Raw genomic sequence first — 21,610 nt, 5'->3', positions numbered from 1 at the left:
TGTCGTGGCCTGTTCGGAAAGAAACAATGGAACCAGTGCTCGAGTTCGTAGCAGCGCTGGTGAATGTAGCAATGAACGTACCAGAGACCAAGGTAAACGAGTGCGGTGCCGAAGATACCGGCGAAGACGAGGGCGATTATGAGATTAGTCGTTGCCATGGTTCGGGGCTACCTAAGAGTTGCAAAGCGAAAAGCCAGCCAACACCTTCTCAACGAAGAAACAGCGCAGGCAAAGCGAAACAAAGAAAAATAAAGACACGACTTTGCATTTTACCGTCATATCCCAAGTCCAGTCGTACAGAGCTAACCTCTAGCATGTTTGTCGTAGACCAACACCACTAACGACAAAGCAAACATTTCAGCATGTCGTGCAACAACCCCAATTCTTGAACTTACACATGCCAACGCAGTAGCCGCACCGATGAAGATCCCCCTTGGCTCTGTAAGCTCGTGTTTTCCCATAGTTTTTTCTTGTCCCGCAACGCTTGTAGATTGGTCTAGCTGCAAATGAAAGATGGAGCCGTGGATGCTGGGTGTTGGGGTGTGGTACATGCGAGAGGGACAAACTCGTGCGACGGGGATTAGGCGCTTGTGCGAGCGTGGTATGTTGTACGGAGGAGGTGAGGAAGGGGGTTGGGTAAGTGGTTTGCGTTTGGTGGGTTGGAAGTTGTTGAGTGGAATGATGTCTGTGGTCGTGGTTAGTATGTTTCTTGGTATCGACATAGTGATCGTTGACATACCTGATGTCGCCCAGATTGACCCTACCAGTTTCCTTTGACGTCGTTGCCACCTCCTGCGTCCCATCCTGCTGTTCCTCCGCCTCCAGTTGTGTCCCATCCTCCTCCAGTTGCTGCTGCTGCTCCTCCTGCTCCAGTGTCGTCCCATGCGGGAGCGCCTCCATTTCCACCGCTGTTGCTCTTCGCTGCTCCTCCGCTCTTCGCGCTGGCACTCTTGGCTTTGCTTCCTCCAGCGTTACCATTCCCACCCCCATCCTTACTTCCTCCACCTCCACCTCCACTTTTACTTTTGCTCTTCCCTCCCGCACTCTCCCCCGCCCTTATCTCCCCACCTCCACTCTTACTCTTACTCTTCCCTCCCGCACTCCTACCACTTCCCCCTCCTCCTCTTATCCCCGCCTCAACATCCCTACTATAGCCCAGTTCGTGAACCTCCAGATCGATAGCCCGCCGACAGCTCTTCATAAGGTAGTACCCGAAGAGACAGCAGAAGAAGGTGATGAGGACGAGAGTCAGGATTATGGCGTGGATGTAGTACATCGCGTGGAGTTGTATGGGTGCGAGGGTGGTGTTGGGGTATGGTTGTATGAGTTGCTGAGTGCGTACGTGCGTGCGATGATGAACAGATGCGGTGACGTCGGCGTGTGGGAACGGTATGGACATATATCGCTAGCTTATGCGTACGATGGGCGTGCTTGAGGATAGAGCGCGGCGGTGAGACTGAGTGTCGGCGCGCCCAAGTGTTGCGTTGGTGTTGGAGGGCCGCGGGCGGCTTTTGAGAGCGTGAGACGTGCTGCTATTGCTGTGGTGTCGAAGATGTGTCGGGGAGTATAGGTGAAGGGGAGCATGAGGATTGTGTGGGAGCGCGATCAGAGCAGTAGTAAGTTGCGATCTTGCGATCTCGCGATCTAGAGAGAAATCCATCTTCACCTTCACTTTCACTTTGCTGAAAGAGAATAGAGCACATACAGTCATGTCCAACGCCGCAGTTTGGAACATTCCTCTACAAGAGGAAAGTAGATTAATAGTATGGATATTGTCTAATCATCATGTATGTTATTACACAGGAACATGGTTCACTGCCCCAACATTCACTCCAAAGCAGCAGTCCCCGCCTCAACAGGCTTAGGACTCGCTTTTTCAACCCCACTCGGCGCAGCAAGAGTAATACTATCCTCTACACCCACATCCTTCTCCCCATCCATGCCCTTTGCCTCCTCCTTCAACTCTTCCCGCACCGGCGCCTGCACCTTCGCAGCCGGCGTAGGTGTTGGCGGCGGCGGCGGCTGCGCGACAACCTTCCTACTCGGACTACTCATCTCCCAAAACCGTCTCGGCACGTTCTTCGCCGGCGGCATACCCAGGAAGCCCTTACCACCCATACTCTCCAGTGGTTTGGCTCTGCCTCCCACATAACATCCCAAATCGCCGCTCCAGACGAAACCGCCTCCGACTACACCTCTCAACACGCCGAAAGCGCGGGCGTCGCGGTACGCGATACCCGTTTCCGGGTCACGGTATCGGGCGATGGTATTGGTGATAGGACACAGTTTCTGTCCTGGTTTGAGGACGATCTCTGGCTCGGCTTTGGGCGCGGCGTTCTTCCGGGGTGGTTTCGGGGGCGCGATGAGGGTTTGTTGGATGTAGTTTGCTGCTTCGGCTGGGGTCCAGTTGAAGAGTGCGGTGTAGAGCTGGACTAAAGCTGACTTGTCCTTCTCTTTGAGGAGAGAGGCTGCTGTTCTGGCTCGCGAGGAGGATGTTGGTGGGGCTTCCAGGTTGGGGAAGTTGGAGAGGATGAGGAGGTTGCGGAGAGCTCGACGTATGACTTTGCGTCGCGGTGGCTGAGGGGGTAAGGCGGGCTTTTGGAATTGTGCGAGGAGGGCTTGGGGGCCGATTGCTGAGTCGCCGTTTTGCTGGGGTAGAGAGGGATGTAATTGGTTGAAGAGGGCTGTTTGTGCATCTGAAGGTTGATGCTGTTGATTCTGGAAGGTAGAGGCTTCCGTAAAGGGGAACGGAGGAAGTTCGTTGCCATGCATAGGCTGGGATTGCTGATCTTGGGCGTACTGATCGATGCCATAAAGAAACGAGTCTTGGCTTGGTGGTGCGAACATTACAGTGCTCGGATGTTGCATACCAAAGGAGCCCATGAACACGTCGCCGCCTTGTGACGCTGCTGCTGTCCAGGGTTGTTGTTGTGAGTTATCTTGTTGCGGGGGCATGGTTGCGGGTATTGATGATATGTGTGTTGAGCTACTGAACTGATCCAGAGACGGAAAAGAAGGCTGTGAATTATCTGCATGGTTATCTGGAGCTTGTACCGGAAGCTGTGTAGGCTCTGACTGCGTTGCCGTCTCTGCAGCCGCGACCTCCTTATTGAGCTTCTCTTCGAGCTGCTCCAGACTCGGTGCGTCCTTGCCTGTGTACTTGAGCTTATCATCGACCCAAATGCCCGGCCCGCTGTGATATCGGTAAAATGGCCCGTCAATCTGTCGGTTCTTCAGGGCGTCAATCTTGGCCTGCCTCTCTGCTGCCCTGGCTTCTTCCGCCTCTTCCCATCTGTGTAGGGTTTTCTTGTTGATGCGCTCATTCCGAGCAGCCTCAGCAAGCCTCTCAGCCTGCGTCAAAGGTTTCTCCTTGGACTTCATCTTCCGCGCCTCTGCAGCCTTCATCATAGCCAGGGTGTCATCGCGCCTCCGATCCTTCTCCTTCAGCTTGGCCAGCGTGGCATCCTTGTTTGCCACTGTCTGTTTGCGCATCGACATTCGAACCGGGCCATCCTCTTCGGTGGGTAGCCATGATGCCCTCTCAGACTTCTTCTTTGGTCGCGGAGGCGCAAGCGTGGGCGACTGTGTGCGGGGAACGTCGAGCTTGACCTTCTTGCGTGCTTGCGCGGCGACTCGTGCAGTGAAGGGATTCGTCGTGGCTTTGCGCTTCTTGTTGCGCTCTTGTCGCTCGGCCTTGCGCAGCTCCTTCTCGCCCGCCTCGTCCTCGTCGGCATCGTCATCGCCCTCTTCTGACGATGACGAATCCATGTTGTAGTCCTCCTGCTCATTGATATCGCCGCCTTGGAACTCTTCCTCGTTTGGCGCTTCCTCCCACTCCTCGCCCCATTCCTCCTCCTCGGCCGATTTGGCGAGCAGGATGGACATGCGATTACCGGCATTGGATCGCTTGGCCCTGGATGTGACCATGAGCTCCGCGGGCGCTTCCTCCTCGCTCTCATCCTCGGATGCCTCCGACTCGTCATCGCGATGTGACGGCGGGGCATCCTCCATGGCTGCCTGGGGTAGCTCTTCGGACATGGTGAATTAGAAGTCCGGCGGCAGGCGCGAGGGAAGCGGGGAAGGTGCAGACGAGGCGACTGGAGCCTGAGGCAAAGCGAGTCGGACGGCAGCGATCAAGGTTTGGGCACGGCTTTCCAGAAGGATTCCATGCGACAGCGACACGGATTATGCGCTCCAGCTGTGGGGTGAACGGTTGGCAGCATGGACTGCAGGGCGGCGGATTCGTCTGAAGTGCGGTATTATGCGGATTGTTTCAAGCAGCGTGATGGCAGCATGTCGTGAATTGCGCGCGGAGTGGGCATGGAATCGAGAGCACGCGCCAGCATGACGCGACGGGCCATGGAAAGTCGCCAAGTCAGCAGAAAAGGCTTGGCGCGGCCCGTCTGCATCTGAAACGTAGTGCGCCTATGATAGAATCAGATAGATAAACGTCGTTCCAAGGTACCGCACCATCGGCTGTCAACGCCTCACTAAAGCTCTTTGGGTCTGCGTGGCCTGTCAGCCTGTCTACTTCAGGACGTGCAGCACAAGGCATATCCGCCGTGGTCTGACATATATGTTTTCCAGAAGGGTTGTTTCGACTGTGTGGATGCTGCGTCGATGCATTGCAGGGTCGTAGTCTGTAGTCTTGATTGCGTGCCACATTGTATGCTAGATGATAACAGAGACTCAGTAATGGCGTACGCTTCGGGCTCAGAAAGTCTAATAGGCCGTTGGTATGCATGCAGGACCCCAACGCACCTCCATCCATGTTTAGCAGCAGCAGGCCAATCACGTCGCATGGCCGGGCAGAGGCACACAGTGTCCACGTCAGATTCTGGAGTAACGGACTTTCTCGACGCGCCTCTGTGTTTCAGACGCTGGCGGGCATGCGCTGCTCTGTCCCGCGGCCACCCACTAAGGACACAATTGCAGGACGTAGCCCTGGAGCCACCCGGGCGCCCTTTGTGTGCCCCTGAATTGTACAAAAGCAAAGCACCGCAGCCGTGCCATCGCAACCTCACTCGCCGTTGCACTTAACAGCCCACCTACAACCGTAGCCGACCGCGCAGATCGTGCCGTAACCTGTAACGTGCTTGTTCTGGCAGCCCGCCCAATTGAGCTAGTTCCCTCGTGTTCCTGGTGGCTCCCCATTTCTATCAAGCGAACCTCACCATTCATTCCCTCGCAAGCATCGCTCCATCGCTCATCGCTCTCTTGCTCCCGCCGCGACAACTAGCTGTATCCGCCTCCGCACGAGCTCGCATGCGTAATCGGCCCTCGTCCGCTTAATCCTATTACTTCTGTTCTCCAGGCACTCCGGTGATCTGTCTATTCCGCCCGCCTGCTGCTGTACAGCACCCGTACCATAATCGACACCCGCCCAGTCTCCGTCACTCCTTCGCGGCCTCCCTCGCCGTCGAGCTGCACCCCGCCCCGGACTGGATCCAACCCGTGTCGTCGTCTTCACTGTACACCAGGCTGCGCTGTGCTGAGCCCGGTCTTGCTGGCAATAATCCCTCGCCTCACATTCCTTTGGCCGGCACCAACCCTCCTTCGATCCCTTACCCTGGCTTTGGTAACCGAGTCACGACGACTATTCTTCCCTATTAGACTACCACGGTCACCGCAGGGTCTGTAATCCATAATGGCTCCCACCACCAACCGCCCCGAACACCACATCAACCTCAACTACATCCCCCAGCTGCCCCAGCCGCCGCACTCGGGCTCCTCCACGGGCAACACCTCGCCTGTCGAGCCGCCAAACAGCGGCTCTCTGCGCTTCGCTGGCAATGCCCCGAACCCGCTCGGCAACGCGAGGCTCGGGAACGGGTCCCCGTCGCATGACTATGGCGGCCGCCTATTTTCCAAACGGTATGTCGCACCCTGAAACAAGTTCCGACTCGTGCTAACACCCTGACAGTGCACGCGAGATTCAGGCACAGGAGGGCTTAACTCCGCAAATGTGGGGACCTCCTACCAGCGGGAATTCCACGCCGCTGCGCGAGACCATCCCCGAGTCCCCCAACAGCGAGAACTTGAGCTTCCCCGACTTCAACAACGCCATGCCAGACACCATGTCCGCTGCACCCGCTCCCAACCGCCGCGCCCGCGCTGGCACCCTGCCCTCCCGCTTCTCCCCCTCCGCTGCCCCTCCCGGCCTCATGTCCGGCAGCTCGCTGCTCCCCAAGAGCTCCCGGCCAACACCCTCGACGAGCCCCTTCAAGCCTGGGCCAGGCACACCGACCGACAACTCGAGCTTCAACGCGCTTGGGTCTACAAACGCTGCGGCCAAGTCTGCACTGCTCTCGCGTCTGCGTGCTGGCTCAATGCCTCAGCGACCGGGTGGCTACCTTCCTCCTTCGAACTCACCGTTCGGCAACTCCATCTTCTCGGGCGGCTGGTCCAACCAGCGTGACCGTAGCAGCACACTCCAGAGCATTGCCTCGGTGCCGTCAAATGGACAAGGTTCGCCTAGGTCTTCCTTCTCCCGCGATTCACTCGCCGACACCGATGTCAAGACCCTTGACTACCTTGGTCTGGTCGACACCCCGCAGCCTGCACGAGCTACCCTGGCTCCGTCCGACATCGAGCTCCTCCTCGAGAGCCAGAGGAACGCCAACAACCAGAACTCCGGTGGTGCAAACCGCTTCCGTTCATACTCTGTCAATGCCAAGGAGAAGTACGCCGAAGAGGAGGAGGATCAATATGGCGCATACAGCGGCACCATCACTCCTGCCGAGGCCAACGCCCTTCTCATTCACGAAGCTGTCCGCCAACACAACCTCGAAGTCCAGGCCTTTGCGAACCTCGCCTCCAACGCGCGTCCACGTGCTCGCACCGCCGGCGTGCTAGATGCTCCTTCGCGGGGCATGATGCGGCCCTACTTGCCCGCCATGGGCCGGTTTGACAACGGCATGGGAACCGGTGATTTGACTGAGGATGCAGAGTACAATCTTACTGAGGCTGTCAAGAAGCTCCACTTGCCTGGCTCAAACCTCGGCGACGATGGCACTCTGGAAGGACCCACTCGCTCGCTGTGGCTTGGCAACATTCCATCTTCGACCACTGTTTCGTCGCTCCAGGTCATCTTCGCTCAGTACGGTGGAATTGAGTCTACTCGCGTCCTCACACACAAGAACTGCGGTTTCGTCAACTACGAGAATCTTGAGAGTGCCGTCCAGGCAAAGTCAACTTTGAACGGAAAGGAGATCTTCCCCGGTGCTGGCCCCGTCCGCATCGGTTACGCTAAGATTCCAAGCGCAGCAGCCACCCCCGGCCACAATGGTCTGTTCCCTTCACCAAGTCCTGACCCACTGTCAAAGGCTCAGGCTGAGGGCACTGCTGGCTCTGCCGCCGCTACCAAGGTAGCCAACATCCCTGCGAATGTGCCTTTGACCACCCCTGAGCTCAGCGACATCCGCAGCGACATCATCCAGATTGTGAAGGAGTTGGGCGCCACGGACGACGAGCAGACAAGGATCACCACCAAGGTTGAGAAGGCTGTCCAGTTCAACAACTACGTCGACGAGATCCCATCTGTCGAAGAGCCGAGCCACACTCGCATTCACGACGCTCCTAGACTTCGAGAGATCCGCAAGCGCATCGACAACGGATCCTGCTCCAAGGAGGACATTGAGAACATCGCCATGGCCATGCTCCCAGAAATCGCTGAGCTGTCTTCTGACTATCTTGGAAACACTGTCGTGCAGAAGCTATTCGAGTTCTGCGAGGAGCCTACCAAGGAAGCCATGCTTCGCGAGATTGCACCCCACCTAGCCAAGATTGGTGTGCACAAGAACGGAACATGGGCTGCGCAAAAGATCATCGATGTATCCAAGTCCGAGACTATGCAGAAGATGGTCGTGGATGCTGTTCAACCTTATGCCATGGCTCTCTTCCTCGACCAATTCGGTAACTACGTCATGCAAGGCTGCCTCAAGTACCAGAAGTTCAACGACTTCATCTTTGAGGTCATGCTGGGTAGACTCTGGGATCTCGCCCAAGGTCGATTCGGTGCCCGTGCCATGCGAGCTTGCTTGGAGAGCCACTATGCCACCAAGGACCAGCAGCGCATGGTAGCTGCTGCAATCGCTCTCCACAGCGTGCAGCTCGCAACCAACGCGAACGGTGCCTTGCTCCTGACCTGGTTCCTCGATACCTGCACCTTCCCAAGGAGACGTACGGTCTTGGCTCCCCGCCTAGTCCCGCATATTGTCCACCTCTGCACACACAAGGTTGCATACCTCACCGTCCTGAAGATCATCAACCAGCGCAACGAGCCAGAAGCTCGTGACACTATCCTACAGGCACTCTTCTTCTCTCCCAACGACCAGGTACTGGAAAGCATCTTGGCCGACCAGAACTGCGGTGCCACCTTGATCTTCAAGGTACTCACTACTCCATTCTTCGATGAGCAGATCCGTGCGGATGTAGTAACAAACGTTCGCAACGTTCTCCTTCGCATCAAGGCGCAGCCCCAACAGGGCTACAAGCGACTCATGGATGAGGTAGGTCTTTCCACTCGTGGCGGACCTGGTCATCGTGAGCACTCCGCAACCCGCCCAGCGTCGAAGGACAGCATTGCGTCTGGACCGCCAAACCCTGGGCAATTCTATCAGGGAGCGGCAGCTGGCTTCGACCCTGTCGCACTCCAGCGCACAGCAAGCATGGACTCCAATGGCTTCGAGCAATACCCAATGGGTGGCGGACCCATGTACATGCCAAACATGCAGGCCATGAACAACCAGCAGCAGATGCAGTACCAGCAGCTCCTGGCCCGACAGGGTCAATTCTACCCTCAGATGAACGGCTTCCAAGGCCCTGTTCCGGGCATGGATGCCTACCGCAACGCGTCACCTGTAGCGGGCCCCGGCAGCTTCAACGGATCACCGATGATGCAGCCCGCCAACCTCGCCGGTCAGGGCATGCCCGGCATGTACCCTCCTTACGGCATGTACATGCCACCCCAGCACCAGCAGGCGGCTGGAGGCAACCAGCGACGTGGCAGAGTAAGCAGAAATGCGTCCCCTGCTAACAGCGTTCGCCGTTAACATCTCTTCAGAGATAAAAATCGCGTCGCCTGAGGGTTTAGATTCTCATCTCCTCTTAGAATTTATTGTGTTGCCAGGAAAAGCAGCACTATCTTCCTGTATATGATTCGGATCTTCACCTACAACGCATCTGCTAGCGAGCATTTTTTTGCAAAGCGGCATAACACCATACTTGCCATGTCTTCTCCTTTGCTGTCTTCGGACTCTTACGATTTTCATATCCTTTCTTCACTCAATCGGCACATGGGCCATCTGTCGGCCGACGGTTGTCTTGTCTCGTCACTCGCTCGTAGCCATCTCGCTTGGTGTTTCGGGGCGTACTTTGAGCAATGTTCTTCAATGTAGTCACGAGTCGAGGGGCTTAGCTTACCTTGACTCTGTCGATGGATCGGATGATCGCTGTATCGATATGAAATGCGCATATGAAGAGTTTGGTTGGAATGATATATGCGATCTGGTGACAACGCAAAAGTACCGCTATATGGCATGATATAGGATTTTTGGGATGTTGGGATCTTTAGGTATTCTTCCCCTGCGCTGCGAGGGAGAATGGGGATCGAGCTCGAGCTTGCGAGCTAGATAGAATCGAGATTCTTGTTTCATTGCCTTTACGTTCACAGTTCTGTCCGTCTTCGTTGGTCTGAAGGTGGTGTAGCGTCGAAGCTTTGTCCCCCACAAGACTCATCGTAGTAGTCAGAGCGCAGTCAACAACGTCATACCGTTTTCCCAAAAACTCGCTGCGTGCGTACATCCTGACACTATAAATTCTCTACAGCCTACTTCCTTTATTATATCAAGCAAGCCCACAAGCACGAATCTCCAGACCGCTGATAACCCCACAATGAGCCTAGCCGCTTCCTCTTCACAAGCTCCATCGAAAACCAACAAGTCTGAAATCTGCTTTCACACTATAGAATACTGTACCCTCAGTCGTCCATCCCCAAAATGCAACGGTTACACCATTTGCGAAGCTCTTGTCAAGACGATGAACGGATTACCGAAGTGTTATGACTGGTGGGATCGCGACACCATCGTCCAGAGCACCATGGAGCTCGAAAGATTGCAAGACACGGATGGAGGTCCAATATATCTCCGCGGGGCCGATGTAAAGCTTGAAGAAGTATACGGGCCTGCCGCTTTCAGGGCGGCGCGGGGGTTGAAGATATTGCATAAGTATAATGATATAAGATATGATGCATGGGCGAGTAAGGGGTGTGAGTATGGTGGTGACTTGCTGTTTGCATTAGATGAGCTGACATTGGAAGTAGTGCTGGATGCTCTAAAGGAGATGTTCAGTCAGTATGGGACGCGATGGGAGTGATGATACTAATGTAAGTACCTATGTAATACACATCTACCAGTTGTGTCATAAGTTTTGACTCACCTGCTGATTCATAGTAGGATATAGTCATTACTGTACACTCATACCTCGTGGTGTCATTGTCACAGTCAGTGCGCGAATGTTTATAACCTGATGTATCTGCTCTTGCACCTTCTCACACTCAACGCAACACCACTACTCCCATCAAATCTTACACAGACATTATTCATCCCTGTTTATTCACCCACCCAATGGCCCGCTCAACAGAAGAGTTAGAGGAGCTAGAGTTCTACTATGTTATCTTTCCCACGAAGCTTCTTCCAGAGGAAGAATACACTCTCGAGGACCTCGATATCGGCTTTACCTGCTCCTCCTCTGTAGCAAAAGACATCAGCAATCAATTGACCAAACACTTAAACCCGAAGAGATGGGAGTGTAGAAATCTGGGCAGCCTTACCAAGGAGCAGATTATGGACCAATACAAACTCAAGGAGGAAGACATTGTCGAGCCAGTGGGACGCTGGAAGACTTCCGACCAGCGTGTTTGGATCACTGCTAAGTGTATTTCAAGCCACAATATTTCGCAAAGAATGACGGCAACTAATAGGGTATTCAGTGATGTCTGCACTGGAGCTTGTCAGCGTTTACGAGATAAAACACGAACCTGATCCCGAAACGCGTAAATTTACCAATATCGGGTATACGAACAACCACGACGTCATTGAAAAGACCAAACTCGTCTGGCGCTCGTTGTACAAGGACGTAGTGGAAACGAGGTTCATACTAGTCAATAACAAGGAAGAGTTTGAGAAATTACAGGAAGAGAATCAGAAGCTAGGGCATATGCGTCCCTTTGATCAAAAGGATAAGTGGATTACTGAAAAGTGTACGTTGTACCTGCAAGTTCCGGAACCCCATGGGAGTGATGCTAAAGGCTGTTTAGTATATGATGCATACAAAGCAAAACTTGGGAATTCGGAGGCATATATGTGTGCCTTGCTGGAAAAGATTTTGCTTCTCTGTAGTCGCTAAGACGATGACTGGAGGTATAGTTTTGGCCCAGATCTATACTGGTGGGCTCGTGGTCTCTGGGTTCTGCAACTGGCTACGCGATTCTGGATAGCAATTCAATTTGTCGTAAGAACTATGTATGCCATGGGAATTTTTCATCGTGGCATATCACTCTGACTCGGGCGTGACCCACTGTAGTTTATAGTCAGAGTTGCATGTGTCGCTCTTACTCTTTGTCTTAACGTCGACTCATCGCAATATTTGAGAGTCACTGGATATATATAAACCTCGCTGGGCTCAAGGGTACCTCAAACAATCATCAATCCTTTGCATAACACGTACCGCTTTCGATAGGCCCGGTTATCATCACCCACAGCGACCATGATAACACTCTACTTGATAACCTATCCACCGAAGCTTCCCAAGAAAGGCTTCATTCCCAACGAAGAGAGGTGTGTCGGCGTCACACCTCACGCCTACATTAACGAACGCGTCAAGAAAATAGCCGCAATGCCGTCATTTATAGGTTGGAAAGCTGAAACCATTGAATGCGACCTCGAAGATCCTATTATCAAGAGATATATCGAGAAGGATGGAGGGAAAGTGAAGATTGTTGGTGATGAATGGAGACCAAACGGGAATGATACATGGGCTACTGCTAAATGTACGTAAAGTCACATTAACCCTCCTGAGACTCCGTCATCTAATGCAATACATAGTGATGGAAAGACTCAATAGCGGAATAGTGTTTGAGTTAGAGTACCGCAAGGGACCCGAGCTGCTTCGTATTCTTAGCTATACAAACAAGTATTTCATCGCACAAGAGATCGATGCGTTGAAGGATGAGCCTAAGAGATTCTGGTATACTCTAGTCTTATTTCTCATGAATGAAGAGGACCTTGAAGACTACAAGAGCCTCGACGGAGGTTGTGAGCCTTTTCGCGAGGAAATTGCGGATGGGAGGAATGTGGACGGTGGATGGATTGCGAAAGGCAGTAAGTCATGCTCGCGATTCTCGGTGAATTACCGCAATATATACGTAAACATACTAAGTCGATCTAGTACAAGAAGAATACGCTCGAGTCTTTCGTAAAGTTCCCAGAGAAAAAGCTATCACGGAGAAAGACGAATTGGAACTGTCAAGTGGAGTCAGATCTATGAGAATTAGTGATAAGGCAGCAGACCTCGGCAGCATGGTCACGGGTGTGGTGACTGGGTGGTCATCCTGAACGTACACGTTTGCCGATGAATGATTGCCCATGCTGAGGGCATGTAGATGTCAGTCAATGCGACAAAGCCCACTCCTATATCTTATCGCACAAAGTTCCCATCAGATTCATGGCAACTATCTGCCCATTAATTCACTAGTTCAATCGCAGTTGTATTCACACTCAGAGCTGTGACAAGCTTTTTAAGCCTCACAGTACCATTCATCACTAGGAGTCACCATAGTAGTCACAGTGCACGTCTTTCAACGTGTCATATGTTTAAACATCAAAGATCTTACGCTTCACTTCATCACTAAAACATATATCACGTTCCAGCTCCTTGTCAAAGCCGCCACATCTATTTCACCTCTTACAAAGCCTCTATTAGCCTGAATCATGTCAGCCACGACCGACGAAACTCAATCGAAGACTCCCGTTTTGCTCTTCCGGGTCTTCAAAATAACTTACTTCTGGCCTGGAACTGGTCTCCGTGTGGGCTACACGGACTGTATCGCAGTATATCTAACAGCTCGGAGGATACGTTATTGCATAACTCCTGTTGCTCCTGAGATACTTCCACCGGTCAACGCCGAAGAACTCAAAATCTTGAAAGGGAAATACGGCGGAAGCGAACCCGTCAAAAACCGCGACCCATATCTGATACTCGGTTCCGACGAGTGGAGATTGAACGCTACAGATTTTCTTGGGGAGGATTTCTATGATGCTGAAAAGAAGAAGGACGAAGACGATGAGGACTCGAACTCTGAAAGCGATGGTGAAGAACCATGGGCAACGAGCGGCTGTGAGTTTGCTATAGGAAATTGCTGCCTGGTTGATCCTGCTAACAAGCTATCTAGTACTAGACTTTCTCGAGAAGTTCCATTCTGAAGCATCCAAGAAACCGGCGGAATATGTCCCCATTCCAGGACGTGGGGCGGAGCTGATGAAGGATTTATGAAGTAGCAGTCGTTCGGTTATCCAAAACTTCGTACCTCTCCCTCCTGTCTTATACTAAATTTGTGTCGTTTTCGAATTCTGTTACATACATTCATCTTGCCATGACTACTTACCATTTGACCCATCGTTTCTACCACGACTGGTAGTCACAGCTCACGCTATGTTAGGTCTATCCATAGTCAAAGTGCTACTCATCATCCTGAAGTTGAGAGTCATCATCACATCCTTCATCTCAGTCACTATGCTGACGCAGAGCTCTTGGTATCTAGGTATTTAAACTTACTCAAAAGTTGTGTCGAAGTCTTTACAACACCCGAAGTCCATTGCCCATCCTACCAATACCAAGACCCCACACAGTCTCCTACTCGCCCACGATGGTTAAGAAATACAAGATAACCTACACTACGGGGGAGGCAAAGGCATCCCCTAAGATAGGCCATATGGATTCTTCCCACATTCAGTCTCGCATCATACATCTGGCAGATACGGTTTTCGTAGGATGGGCAGTCGAAGTACTAGGCGATATTACCGACAACGTGACAGAGAAGAGTTACTTCCCTCCAGGTGACGGAGAAGCTGTGGAAATCGATGCGAAGTGGGGGCTGAACAAGCGTCGACATGCTACAGCTGGATGTAAGTATTCTTATGCGAATTATGACAATACTCAGAGAACTGATAACTCATATAATAATGGCAAGGCTGAATGAGCTCTGGCCGTTGATCGAGAGGACCAACGTACACGAAGTGACATTTCCCTTTTATACCTTAGAAGGTACCAAAATTGTGACTGAACACACCAACGATTCCGACTACATCAAAAGGATCAAGTTTATCATGAAATGGCTGTGCTGGGAAGAATGGACGTGTGACCCCATTCATCTCGGGAACCAAGAAGAGCTCGAGGAAGTTCAACCTAGTTGGGAATTTTGTGGACGAACGTGCGGACGGGGCAATAAGGATGACGAAGATGATGAGCGTGGGGACCAGGGATGGATAACTCGAACACGTACGTATCACCCGTCGCGTTTCACGAAGTAGAAGCGGTACTAAATGATAGTCTAGTCTTTGACGCAGTCGAACAAACTGAAGTGCTTACCTACAAAGAAGCGGCCAGAGTCAGACGCGAAGAAGCCGAAAATGTTCAAGTTGTACGCTATTTCGTCAGAGTCAATGGTCGCATGAAACCCAGGGAAGGCGGTACGAACTCCGAGCGTGTCCTCGAGAACATCGATCTCATCAACGAAGAAATAGCCAAGAAAGACCCGTGTAAAAGATATCTTTGGGAGACCTGGGTCCCTCCGATCAAGGACGATAAAAGTCTCACCGATTTGCAGGAAAGTGATGGAGGATGTATAAGAGTGCGAGAGAGGGGCGAGGACTATGGCGACAAGGTTGACGATATTCACGAAGTTGACAAGAAATGGTACAGAGAGGAAGGCCCTCAATATTCAGGATCAGAATCGGAGGACGACGAAGAAGATTACTTTGAAGAATGCTATGAAGGAACATGGTCAACTAGGGATCGTGAGTCTTTCTTCCAAAGTCAGCAGGTTGTGAACAATGCTGATGACCATTTAGTGCTCATCGCACAAGACAAGGCCATGAAAATAGCTGACAGATTTCCCAGTCGTCTCCGACTGGAGACAGTCCGCAAGAAGACGCTGCCTTCTACAGAGAAAAGAGACTTCAAAAAGGGGAGTAAGATCCGCAAAGAGGAACGCTCACAGGATATCCTTCGGTGGATGGAGCGTCAAGGGTGATCATATCAGTTACGTCTTTAAATAGCCTGATGATCCCCTAAGATCTTCAGTCCGCATTCAATTGTGCAACCCACCACTTACAAGACAACTGTGACAAAGTCAGACCACAGAACTACCGTATGACGAACAACAAAACTTCGATTTTTGCCGCCCTATATAAACTGAGCGTGGGTATCATGAACTGCCTGAACGCGCCATAACTCCGACAAATACAATTACATCTTGAACGTTGAGAAACATTGCTGATAGCAAACACTGTAGGTCTTCATCGCGTCAAAACCCAAACACTCAGTGACCGTTGAGACCATCGCTGAATTTCCGCTTCTTAGCCTCGCGCTCACCATCCTGAGGCGGGCGGTATTGGTCCAGCTTGCCCTGCAGCCGGTACGTTTCCCGCTTAATATTTTCGGCATTAGCCAAAAGGTCCATCTCGGTAACCGGAGCTTCAATACTAGCCAGCACGCTCCTAACAGTGCTGATATGATTGGCATCCTTCTTGTCGTCGCGCCAGCGCGGCGTGCCGTCCGCCTCAGCCTTGTATTTCCACTGTCCACCTTCTGTGCGGTAACATTCTATGATACGGCCGTCGAGGCGTTGGTTCAGGGATTTGAGCGTCTCCCACTCGGCGGGGGTGACGGAGAGGGTGGCGAAGACCTCGTAGTGGTTCGCGTTGTGCTGCACGAGCAATTGGAGGGGGGTGGGCATGGCGTCGTAGTCGGGGATGAGACCGTCTTCGCCGTCTTGTGGGTCTATGAGTGGGAAGTCGCCGAGGCGGAGCTTGAAGTCAATGGTGTTCTCGTGTGGTGGCTTCCACTTGAGGATGTGTCTGTCGGTTCCGAACTGGTAGGGCGTGGATACGCAGGTGAAGATCAGGCCGTCGTTGCCGTGTCGGAGGTTGGGGAGGATGCTGCTGAACATGTCCTCGAGCTTGTATGCAGGGTAGGTCTTCTTTCCTTTGAGTGCAAACGGCTTCAGGTCGTCTGGTGTAATGTTCTTGCCAAATGTCCTAGTCAAGCCGGCTTCGTACGGCTTGATGACCCATTCATGCAGCCGACCCAACCGCTTGTCCAGTGTCCTTTGCGTCACATTTGTATTATCCACCGCCAAGCAATCGAAGACATAAAAGTTGAGACGTGGCGCAGGCTCGTTTGGATATTGGTCATGGACCAGCTCGCCGTCCAGAAGGGTTCCGAATAAGAATGGCTCGGCTTCATTCAGGTGCTGGTAGTGACGTATGCGAAATGGAGGCTGGACGTTGTAGTAGTTGTTCTTCCTGTCGATCAGGAAAGTCACAGGCTCGAAAGCTCCGGTCGGTCCCTCTTGCCAGTGCAAGTAGAGCAGGCAGCGCAAGCCGTCCGTCTTCTCGCACATGTAGTATTCATTGCGCTGGAGCTCCGTGACGTGTTCGCGCGAGAAGGATACTGGTTGCGCGCCGGGAAAGCGTGGGTTATCGCGTTCGAGGAGTTCGGCGACGGATTGTTTGAGTGAATGCGCCTCGTCATTTGGGATCTGGAAGCCTGGAATCTGCGGCGGCGCGTGCGATGGTAGCGCGGCGGCCGGCATATTGGTAAGATGCTGGAGGTATTCGCGGCGCTGTAAGATATAGGACGTCGAGCGCGATAGATTCCGTACGCGGGGGCGGCTGGAGGAGAGTTGGTCTACCTTCGCGGTCGCAACAGTAGTTGTACAAGCAATGGATCGACCGGGCGAGCTTACGCGCTAGTGAAGGGTCTGCTTATGTAATCGCTGGCTGCGGCTGCCTAGGCACGGCTGTGGCATGGCCCATCATGCTTCTGAACTCGCCTAAGATTTCGGGGGCCTTTATGTATTCGCAGTACAGTTCTCACCATGCCGACTGTTGCTTGTCGCATCAAGTTCGTTAAACGTCATTCTGCCAGCGTACCGACTGCCCGATATACTCTCTTGCAACCATGGTACTACGACCGCGCACAACGCCGCGCCTATCAGCCATTACCAAGCGTATGACACCAACATAGAAACTGAAAGCTCTGACGCATAAATTCCTTTGCTCTTGCTGAGACCTCTCTCCCTCTTCAACAAAATCACCACAATTCTCACATCCAAATACTACCAGACCCAACACTCACGATGAGCGACTTGCCCACAGAGATATGGGCCATGGTGTTCGCATATTCCGAAGACCCAGAACACCTCTGGATCTCTTGCCGTCACGTCTCCAGCAATTTGAAGGCGGCCGTCGAAATATACACCAGCACCATCTTCCTCCCAAATTTCGTCACAGTATCCCTCACATATCTGACAAAAAACCAATGCACCATACGTTGCAAACGTGGTACTTTCAAAGAATACTCCCCAGACAAAAAAATTATTTACTTCGATATGAGCCGCGCCGACCGGCCAGCCATCGAGTACGTTGACACACAAAGAATGTGTCTCAGCGTCGACAGATTACAAATGGAAACGAGGGATAAGCGGTTTGGAACGTTGGCGAACTCGAAAGGGCCAGATCACGATCGTTCATTCTTGGTCAGACTTTTGGATGGCGTTACCGCTAGCCCTGCGGACAGTAACCAAGGATGGCTCACCTTTGGGCTCGACTTGAACGATAAGATCCTGTCCTTTGACTGGCGAGAGGTCATGACCAAGAGCTTCATGGATAGTACTGATTGCGGGGGATATCTTATCGACCACCTGACGTGGCGCGGTCGTGATAACAGGTTTCCCTGGTGGTGTTAGTGGTGGTTTTGGACTGCTCTATCGGAATTGAACTTGGGAATATATGTGAGACGAAGAAGAAGAAACATGTCTGATGTGTTGCTAAGGAAAGGCTCTACCGCGATTGCACATATCAGATGGAGAGTATCTCAGGGCTGTATAAGAGGTTTTGTTGGCACTGGACACCAATCAGAGGGTATGTAGTCTAATGGTCAAGGCGCCCACTCTTTCGAGGGTGTCGTCGGGCTAATGAGCTCGACGGTTCATGGAGATACGGGTTCGAGTCTCGTCATATCCAACTACGTTTTGCTACTTGCATCGTTCTTTGACTAGTCTATTGGAGATGGACTTAGAGATGTCTGGCGAGGGACAACAAAGAACCCTGGTGAGCAATGCGGCGAAGAAGCGCCACAAGGGCTGTGTATCGCGATCAAGAACCTTTTGGCAGTACATAAGAGGTATGGTTCGTGTTAAACCTCATTAAAGGGTACATAGTCTAATGGCAAAGGCGCCCACTCTTACGAGAGTGAGAGTGACGCTGGACTAGACGGTAACGTCTAGCACAGCGGAAGGAGATGCGGGTTCGAGTCTCGCTGTATCCAATCACTTTTTGCTTTTTGCATCGTTGTTGTCTCTGCAGGCGCCGACTTGTTAGCTATAATTTCTGGTGGCTTCTTCGTCGGATGGACAGGCTCGCTTTTCACTAGAACGCCAGGCCTTATCTTGGGAAAAAGCGCCTCAGCATCCAAGCTTTCACTTTATTCAACGCCACTTCTTCGTACTATGGAAGGTCTGCGCTTTTCGAAAGGGCAGATTGCGTGTTCTAGTATAAGCTTTCAAGTTTTCGAGGAGCAACCCATGTATAACTCCACCGAAACCGCCATGTTGTTACAAACCCTTTCTCTCTTTCTGGCATTCGTCACCGCTTGTCCACCGCCTCTTAACAGCTTCAAATATGTAGCCAATGATACCCACACAACATCACAGATGATCTCTAGCCTACTCGTATCTAGAGACGAGTCTTCACTAGATCGCAGATGGACTGAGATTGTGACCATGGTATGCTCATCCCTACGCTCCAACGCATGACGTCCAACTGACCGTTCAGCTAGACCGGACAACCTCGTACAGTGTGGCCCGACGGACTGGTCCGATACTGTTTCGAAGACGAGAGCGCCCGTAATAACTTCAAGGACGACATCGACGCAGCTTGGAAACTCTGGGTGGACAAGATCGGTGAACCCGGCTGCCCAAGTGGTCACATACTTCAGTTCAGGGAGTACAGAGTCAAGGAAGGCGTATGGCCGTACTGCTACAACAAACGCGAAAAGGACGATGACCCTTGGGTCTGGAACAAGCACGTCAAGAATGACATTGCCGTTATCGCGGAATCTAAAGACACCGAAACCCAGGCTTCCTCGGTCACAGGCTACATACCAAAAGAATGGAGTGACGAGCAAGGGCGACACGGCATCCATCTCGGTCTCGCCTTCAAGCAAAAGTACCCGCCAGACTACTGGATCACAACCGTGGCCCACGAACTGGGCCACCTATTTGGATTCTGGCACGAGCACCAACGTGAAGACCGCAACGACTACGTTCACTTCGACTGCTCCAAACTGCGGGGTTACGCAGCTGCGAAAGCGAAAATTGATGCGGCGAAAGAACATACCATGGAACAAGTCTGCGCCGACTACCGTCTAGCTCTCCAATACGACTTCCCCGCTGTCCAAGACTATGATACCATTGACCATATTGCGCCTCTCCGCGAGGGGGGTATAGAGTTACCATTGTACATCAACAGTGACCTAGAGTTTGACGACGAATCTATCATGTTGTATACCTCTGCGGAGTTCGCGAACGACGGAGCCAATACAGACGACGTCCTACAGGTCCCATTAGCATTCTGGAAACACCGCGGTATAGGTTTCGACCCACCAAACCCAGTCACAAAAGAAGACCTAGAAATCATCGACGTGCGATGGAAAGTCAGTGACGGAGATGCAGACGGCGTCCGCCATCTCTACCCTTATGTCGACTCGGACGAAGAAATGGAGAAGAGAAAGAGAGATCAGCCTGGCCGCCGGACTTGGATAGAATGGACGTCTGAGTTCAATAGCGGGGTATAACTGATCCGATACCAAGGCAGAAGTATTATGTATTACAAAGACATGTAAACGGCGATACGTTCGTTCGATCAACGAACAAAGCCATATCTGTGAGATAGATGAAGAACAGGATCTTGAGTGGGGTATATAGCGAACCGAATGAATCCAACCGGCCCAGTACGTCGCCGCGCAAGATCGTCCAGTTCGTCGTAGCGTGCCGTTAACGCCCGGAGATCCAAAGTCCAAAGTCCAAAATCCAAAAAAAGGCGCGTAGTCCTACATATCGTACATGATGTTACAGCGTATTATAACAGGGTTGCGAGCCAACCGGGGTCTCGTAACTCGGATCCAAAATAGAACGCCTCGCTGGAAAAATAGTCCCAGATCCCGTAGTAGTGGTGGTGTTACATATATTACAGATGACATGTTCTCGTAAAACACGTCTCAGTCGCGTCGGTAGGTGAAGTCAACGCCTGTGATTCCTTCGTCGCACATCTAGAAGAAGCCCTTGCTCTTCCCAGATCCAAGTTTGGGGCTCATGGGTCCAAAGAGCTTCATGTCGGTGTTCATCTTCTTAACAAACACCAAATATGCCTCTAGCGCCTCATCTTGTGTCTTGAACGTCTTATCCCGATTCATCCACATTTTCAGGTATTTGTCCGCACCGACATCTTTCAGCGCTGCGTACCAGCCGCCAGAAGAGCGCTGGCGCAGCGATATCGCCAGGTTCTTGCCTTTGAGTCCCGTAACGTTGGACGCTTCGCGCAAACAGGCGGCGCGTAGGTCGCTGTATTCGTCGTCTTCGAGGGAAGAGGAAGAGGACGTTCGCTCCATCTTCGGTCGCGACGAGGAGGTGCGAGCATCGAGCTTAGGGCGCGAGGGTTCTTTAGGTTTGGGCGCAGGTTTCGATTCGGTCTTCTTGCGTGACGGGGTAGAAACCTTGGGTTCTGGGGCTTTCTTTGGTGGCGGGGCGGCTTTGGGTGTTGGGGGAGTTTTCGGTCGCGAACTTGACTTCTTCTCCGATTTGGACGACTTCTCGGCCTTTTCAGATTTTGACTTTTCTGACTTATCCGTCTTTGAAGACTTCTCTGGCTTTGATGCGGAAGGTGTGCTGGTTTTTGACGGCGCGGAGGGTTTCGATGCGGTAGCTGTCTTGGAGGACTTCGACTTCGATGGCGTTGGCGGTGTGGGCTTCTCTGGTGGCGATGTTCTCGCCTTGAAGGAATCGAAGGGACTTGGCCATGCTCCTATGGCTTTTGGTGTTTCCTCGACCACTGGCGCATCCTTCTTCGACCTGGAAGTTTTCGCGGGCGTCTTTGGTTCTGGGGCCGCCTTAGTCGCAGCAGAAGCCTTGAGTGGCGCGCCTCTCCTTCCCGTCGCGACCGGAGGCGGAGGAGCAGCATCAGGCACCGCAGCCTCTCCAAAAAGCTGCCGTGCTCTATCCTTTACACTGGGAAACATCGCGTGTTCGGATCTGGGGTGGTATAACTCGGGC

At 52.4% G+C, this 21,610-nt stretch overlaps 7 protein-coding genes and 2 non-coding genes across 9 annotated transcripts; 6 read left to right on the top strand and 3 right to left on the bottom strand.

Annotated features, from left to right (window-relative positions):
- Window positions 1-1,827: 1,827 nt before the first annotated feature.
- Window positions 1,828-4,038, bottom strand: J4E92_004902 (uncharacterized protein; the record flags this gene model as incomplete). Its single annotated transcript, XM_051496287.1, has 1 exon — window positions 1,828-4,038. The coding sequence occupies one exon, from the start codon at window positions 4,036-4,038 to the stop codon at window positions 1,828-1,830; it is 2,211 nt and encodes a 736-aa protein (XP_051353007.1).
- A 1,609-nt stretch (window positions 4,039-5,647) lies between these two features.
- On the top strand, window positions 5,648-9,053 carry J4E92_004901 (uncharacterized protein; the record flags this gene model as incomplete). Its single annotated transcript, XM_051496286.1, has 2 exons — window positions 5,648-5,874; window positions 5,924-9,053. The coding sequence occupies 2 exons, from the start codon at window positions 5,648-5,650 to the stop codon at window positions 9,051-9,053; spliced, it is 3,357 nt and encodes a 1,118-aa protein (XP_051353006.1).
- Window positions 9,054-10,625: 1,572 nt separating this feature from the next.
- Window positions 10,626-13,551, top strand: J4E92_004900 (uncharacterized protein; the record flags this gene model as incomplete). The annotated part of the gene is made up of 5 exons (XM_051496285.1): window positions 10,626-10,886; window positions 11,740-12,053; window positions 12,181-12,380; window positions 13,123-13,395; window positions 13,451-13,551. 5 exons carry the CDS (start codon window positions 10,626-10,628, stop codon window positions 13,549-13,551), a joined length of 1,149 nt encoding a protein of 382 aa, XP_051353005.1.
- A 373-nt stretch (window positions 13,552-13,924) lies between these two features.
- J4E92_004899 (uncharacterized protein) lies at window positions 13,925-15,310 on the top strand (the record flags this gene model as incomplete). Its single annotated transcript, XM_051496284.1, has 3 exons — window positions 13,925-14,183; window positions 14,323-14,556; window positions 14,613-15,310. The coding sequence occupies 3 exons, from the start codon at window positions 13,925-13,927 to the stop codon at window positions 15,308-15,310; spliced, it is 1,191 nt and encodes a 396-aa protein (XP_051353004.1).
- Window positions 15,311-15,598: 288 nt separating this feature from the next.
- J4E92_004898 (uncharacterized protein) lies at window positions 15,599-16,873 on the bottom strand (the record flags this gene model as incomplete). Its single annotated transcript, XM_051496283.1, has 1 exon — window positions 15,599-16,873. The coding sequence occupies one exon, from the start codon at window positions 16,871-16,873 to the stop codon at window positions 15,599-15,601; it is 1,275 nt and encodes a 424-aa protein (XP_051353003.1).
- A 1,328-nt stretch (window positions 16,874-18,201) lies between these two features.
- On the top strand, window positions 18,202-18,305 carry J4E92_004897. Its single transcript has one exon. It is a non-coding gene; the product is annotated as a tRNA-Glu (tRNA).
- A 187-nt stretch (window positions 18,306-18,492) lies between these two features.
- On the top strand, window positions 18,493-18,609 carry J4E92_004896. Its single transcript has one exon. It is a non-coding gene; the product is annotated as a tRNA-Val (tRNA).
- A 181-nt stretch (window positions 18,610-18,790) lies between these two features.
- Window positions 18,791-20,136, top strand: J4E92_004895 (uncharacterized protein; the record flags this gene model as incomplete). The annotated part of the gene is made up of 2 exons (XM_051496282.1): window positions 18,791-18,797; window positions 19,139-20,136. The coding sequence occupies 2 exons, from the start codon at window positions 18,791-18,793 to the stop codon at window positions 20,134-20,136; spliced, it is 1,005 nt and encodes a 334-aa protein (XP_051353002.1).
- Window positions 20,137-20,610: 474 nt separating this feature from the next.
- J4E92_004894 (uncharacterized protein) lies at window positions 20,611-21,576 on the bottom strand (the record flags this gene model as incomplete). The annotated part of the gene is made up of 1 exon (XM_051496281.1): window positions 20,611-21,576. One exon carries the CDS (start codon window positions 21,574-21,576, stop codon window positions 20,611-20,613), a length of 966 nt encoding a protein of 321 aa, XP_051353001.1.
- Window positions 21,577-21,610: the final 34 nt, after the last annotated feature.

Source organism: Alternaria infectoria (assembly GCF_024043175.1).
Source record: "Alternaria infectoria strain BMP 0036 chromosome Unknown scaffold_7, whole genome shotgun sequence".
Taxonomy (NCBI): Eukaryota; Fungi; Ascomycota; class Dothideomycetes; order Pleosporales; family Pleosporaceae; genus Alternaria; species Alternaria infectoria.
Note: the sequence above shows the minus strand (reverse complement) of the source record. Positions and strands in the feature narration are given on the sequence as shown.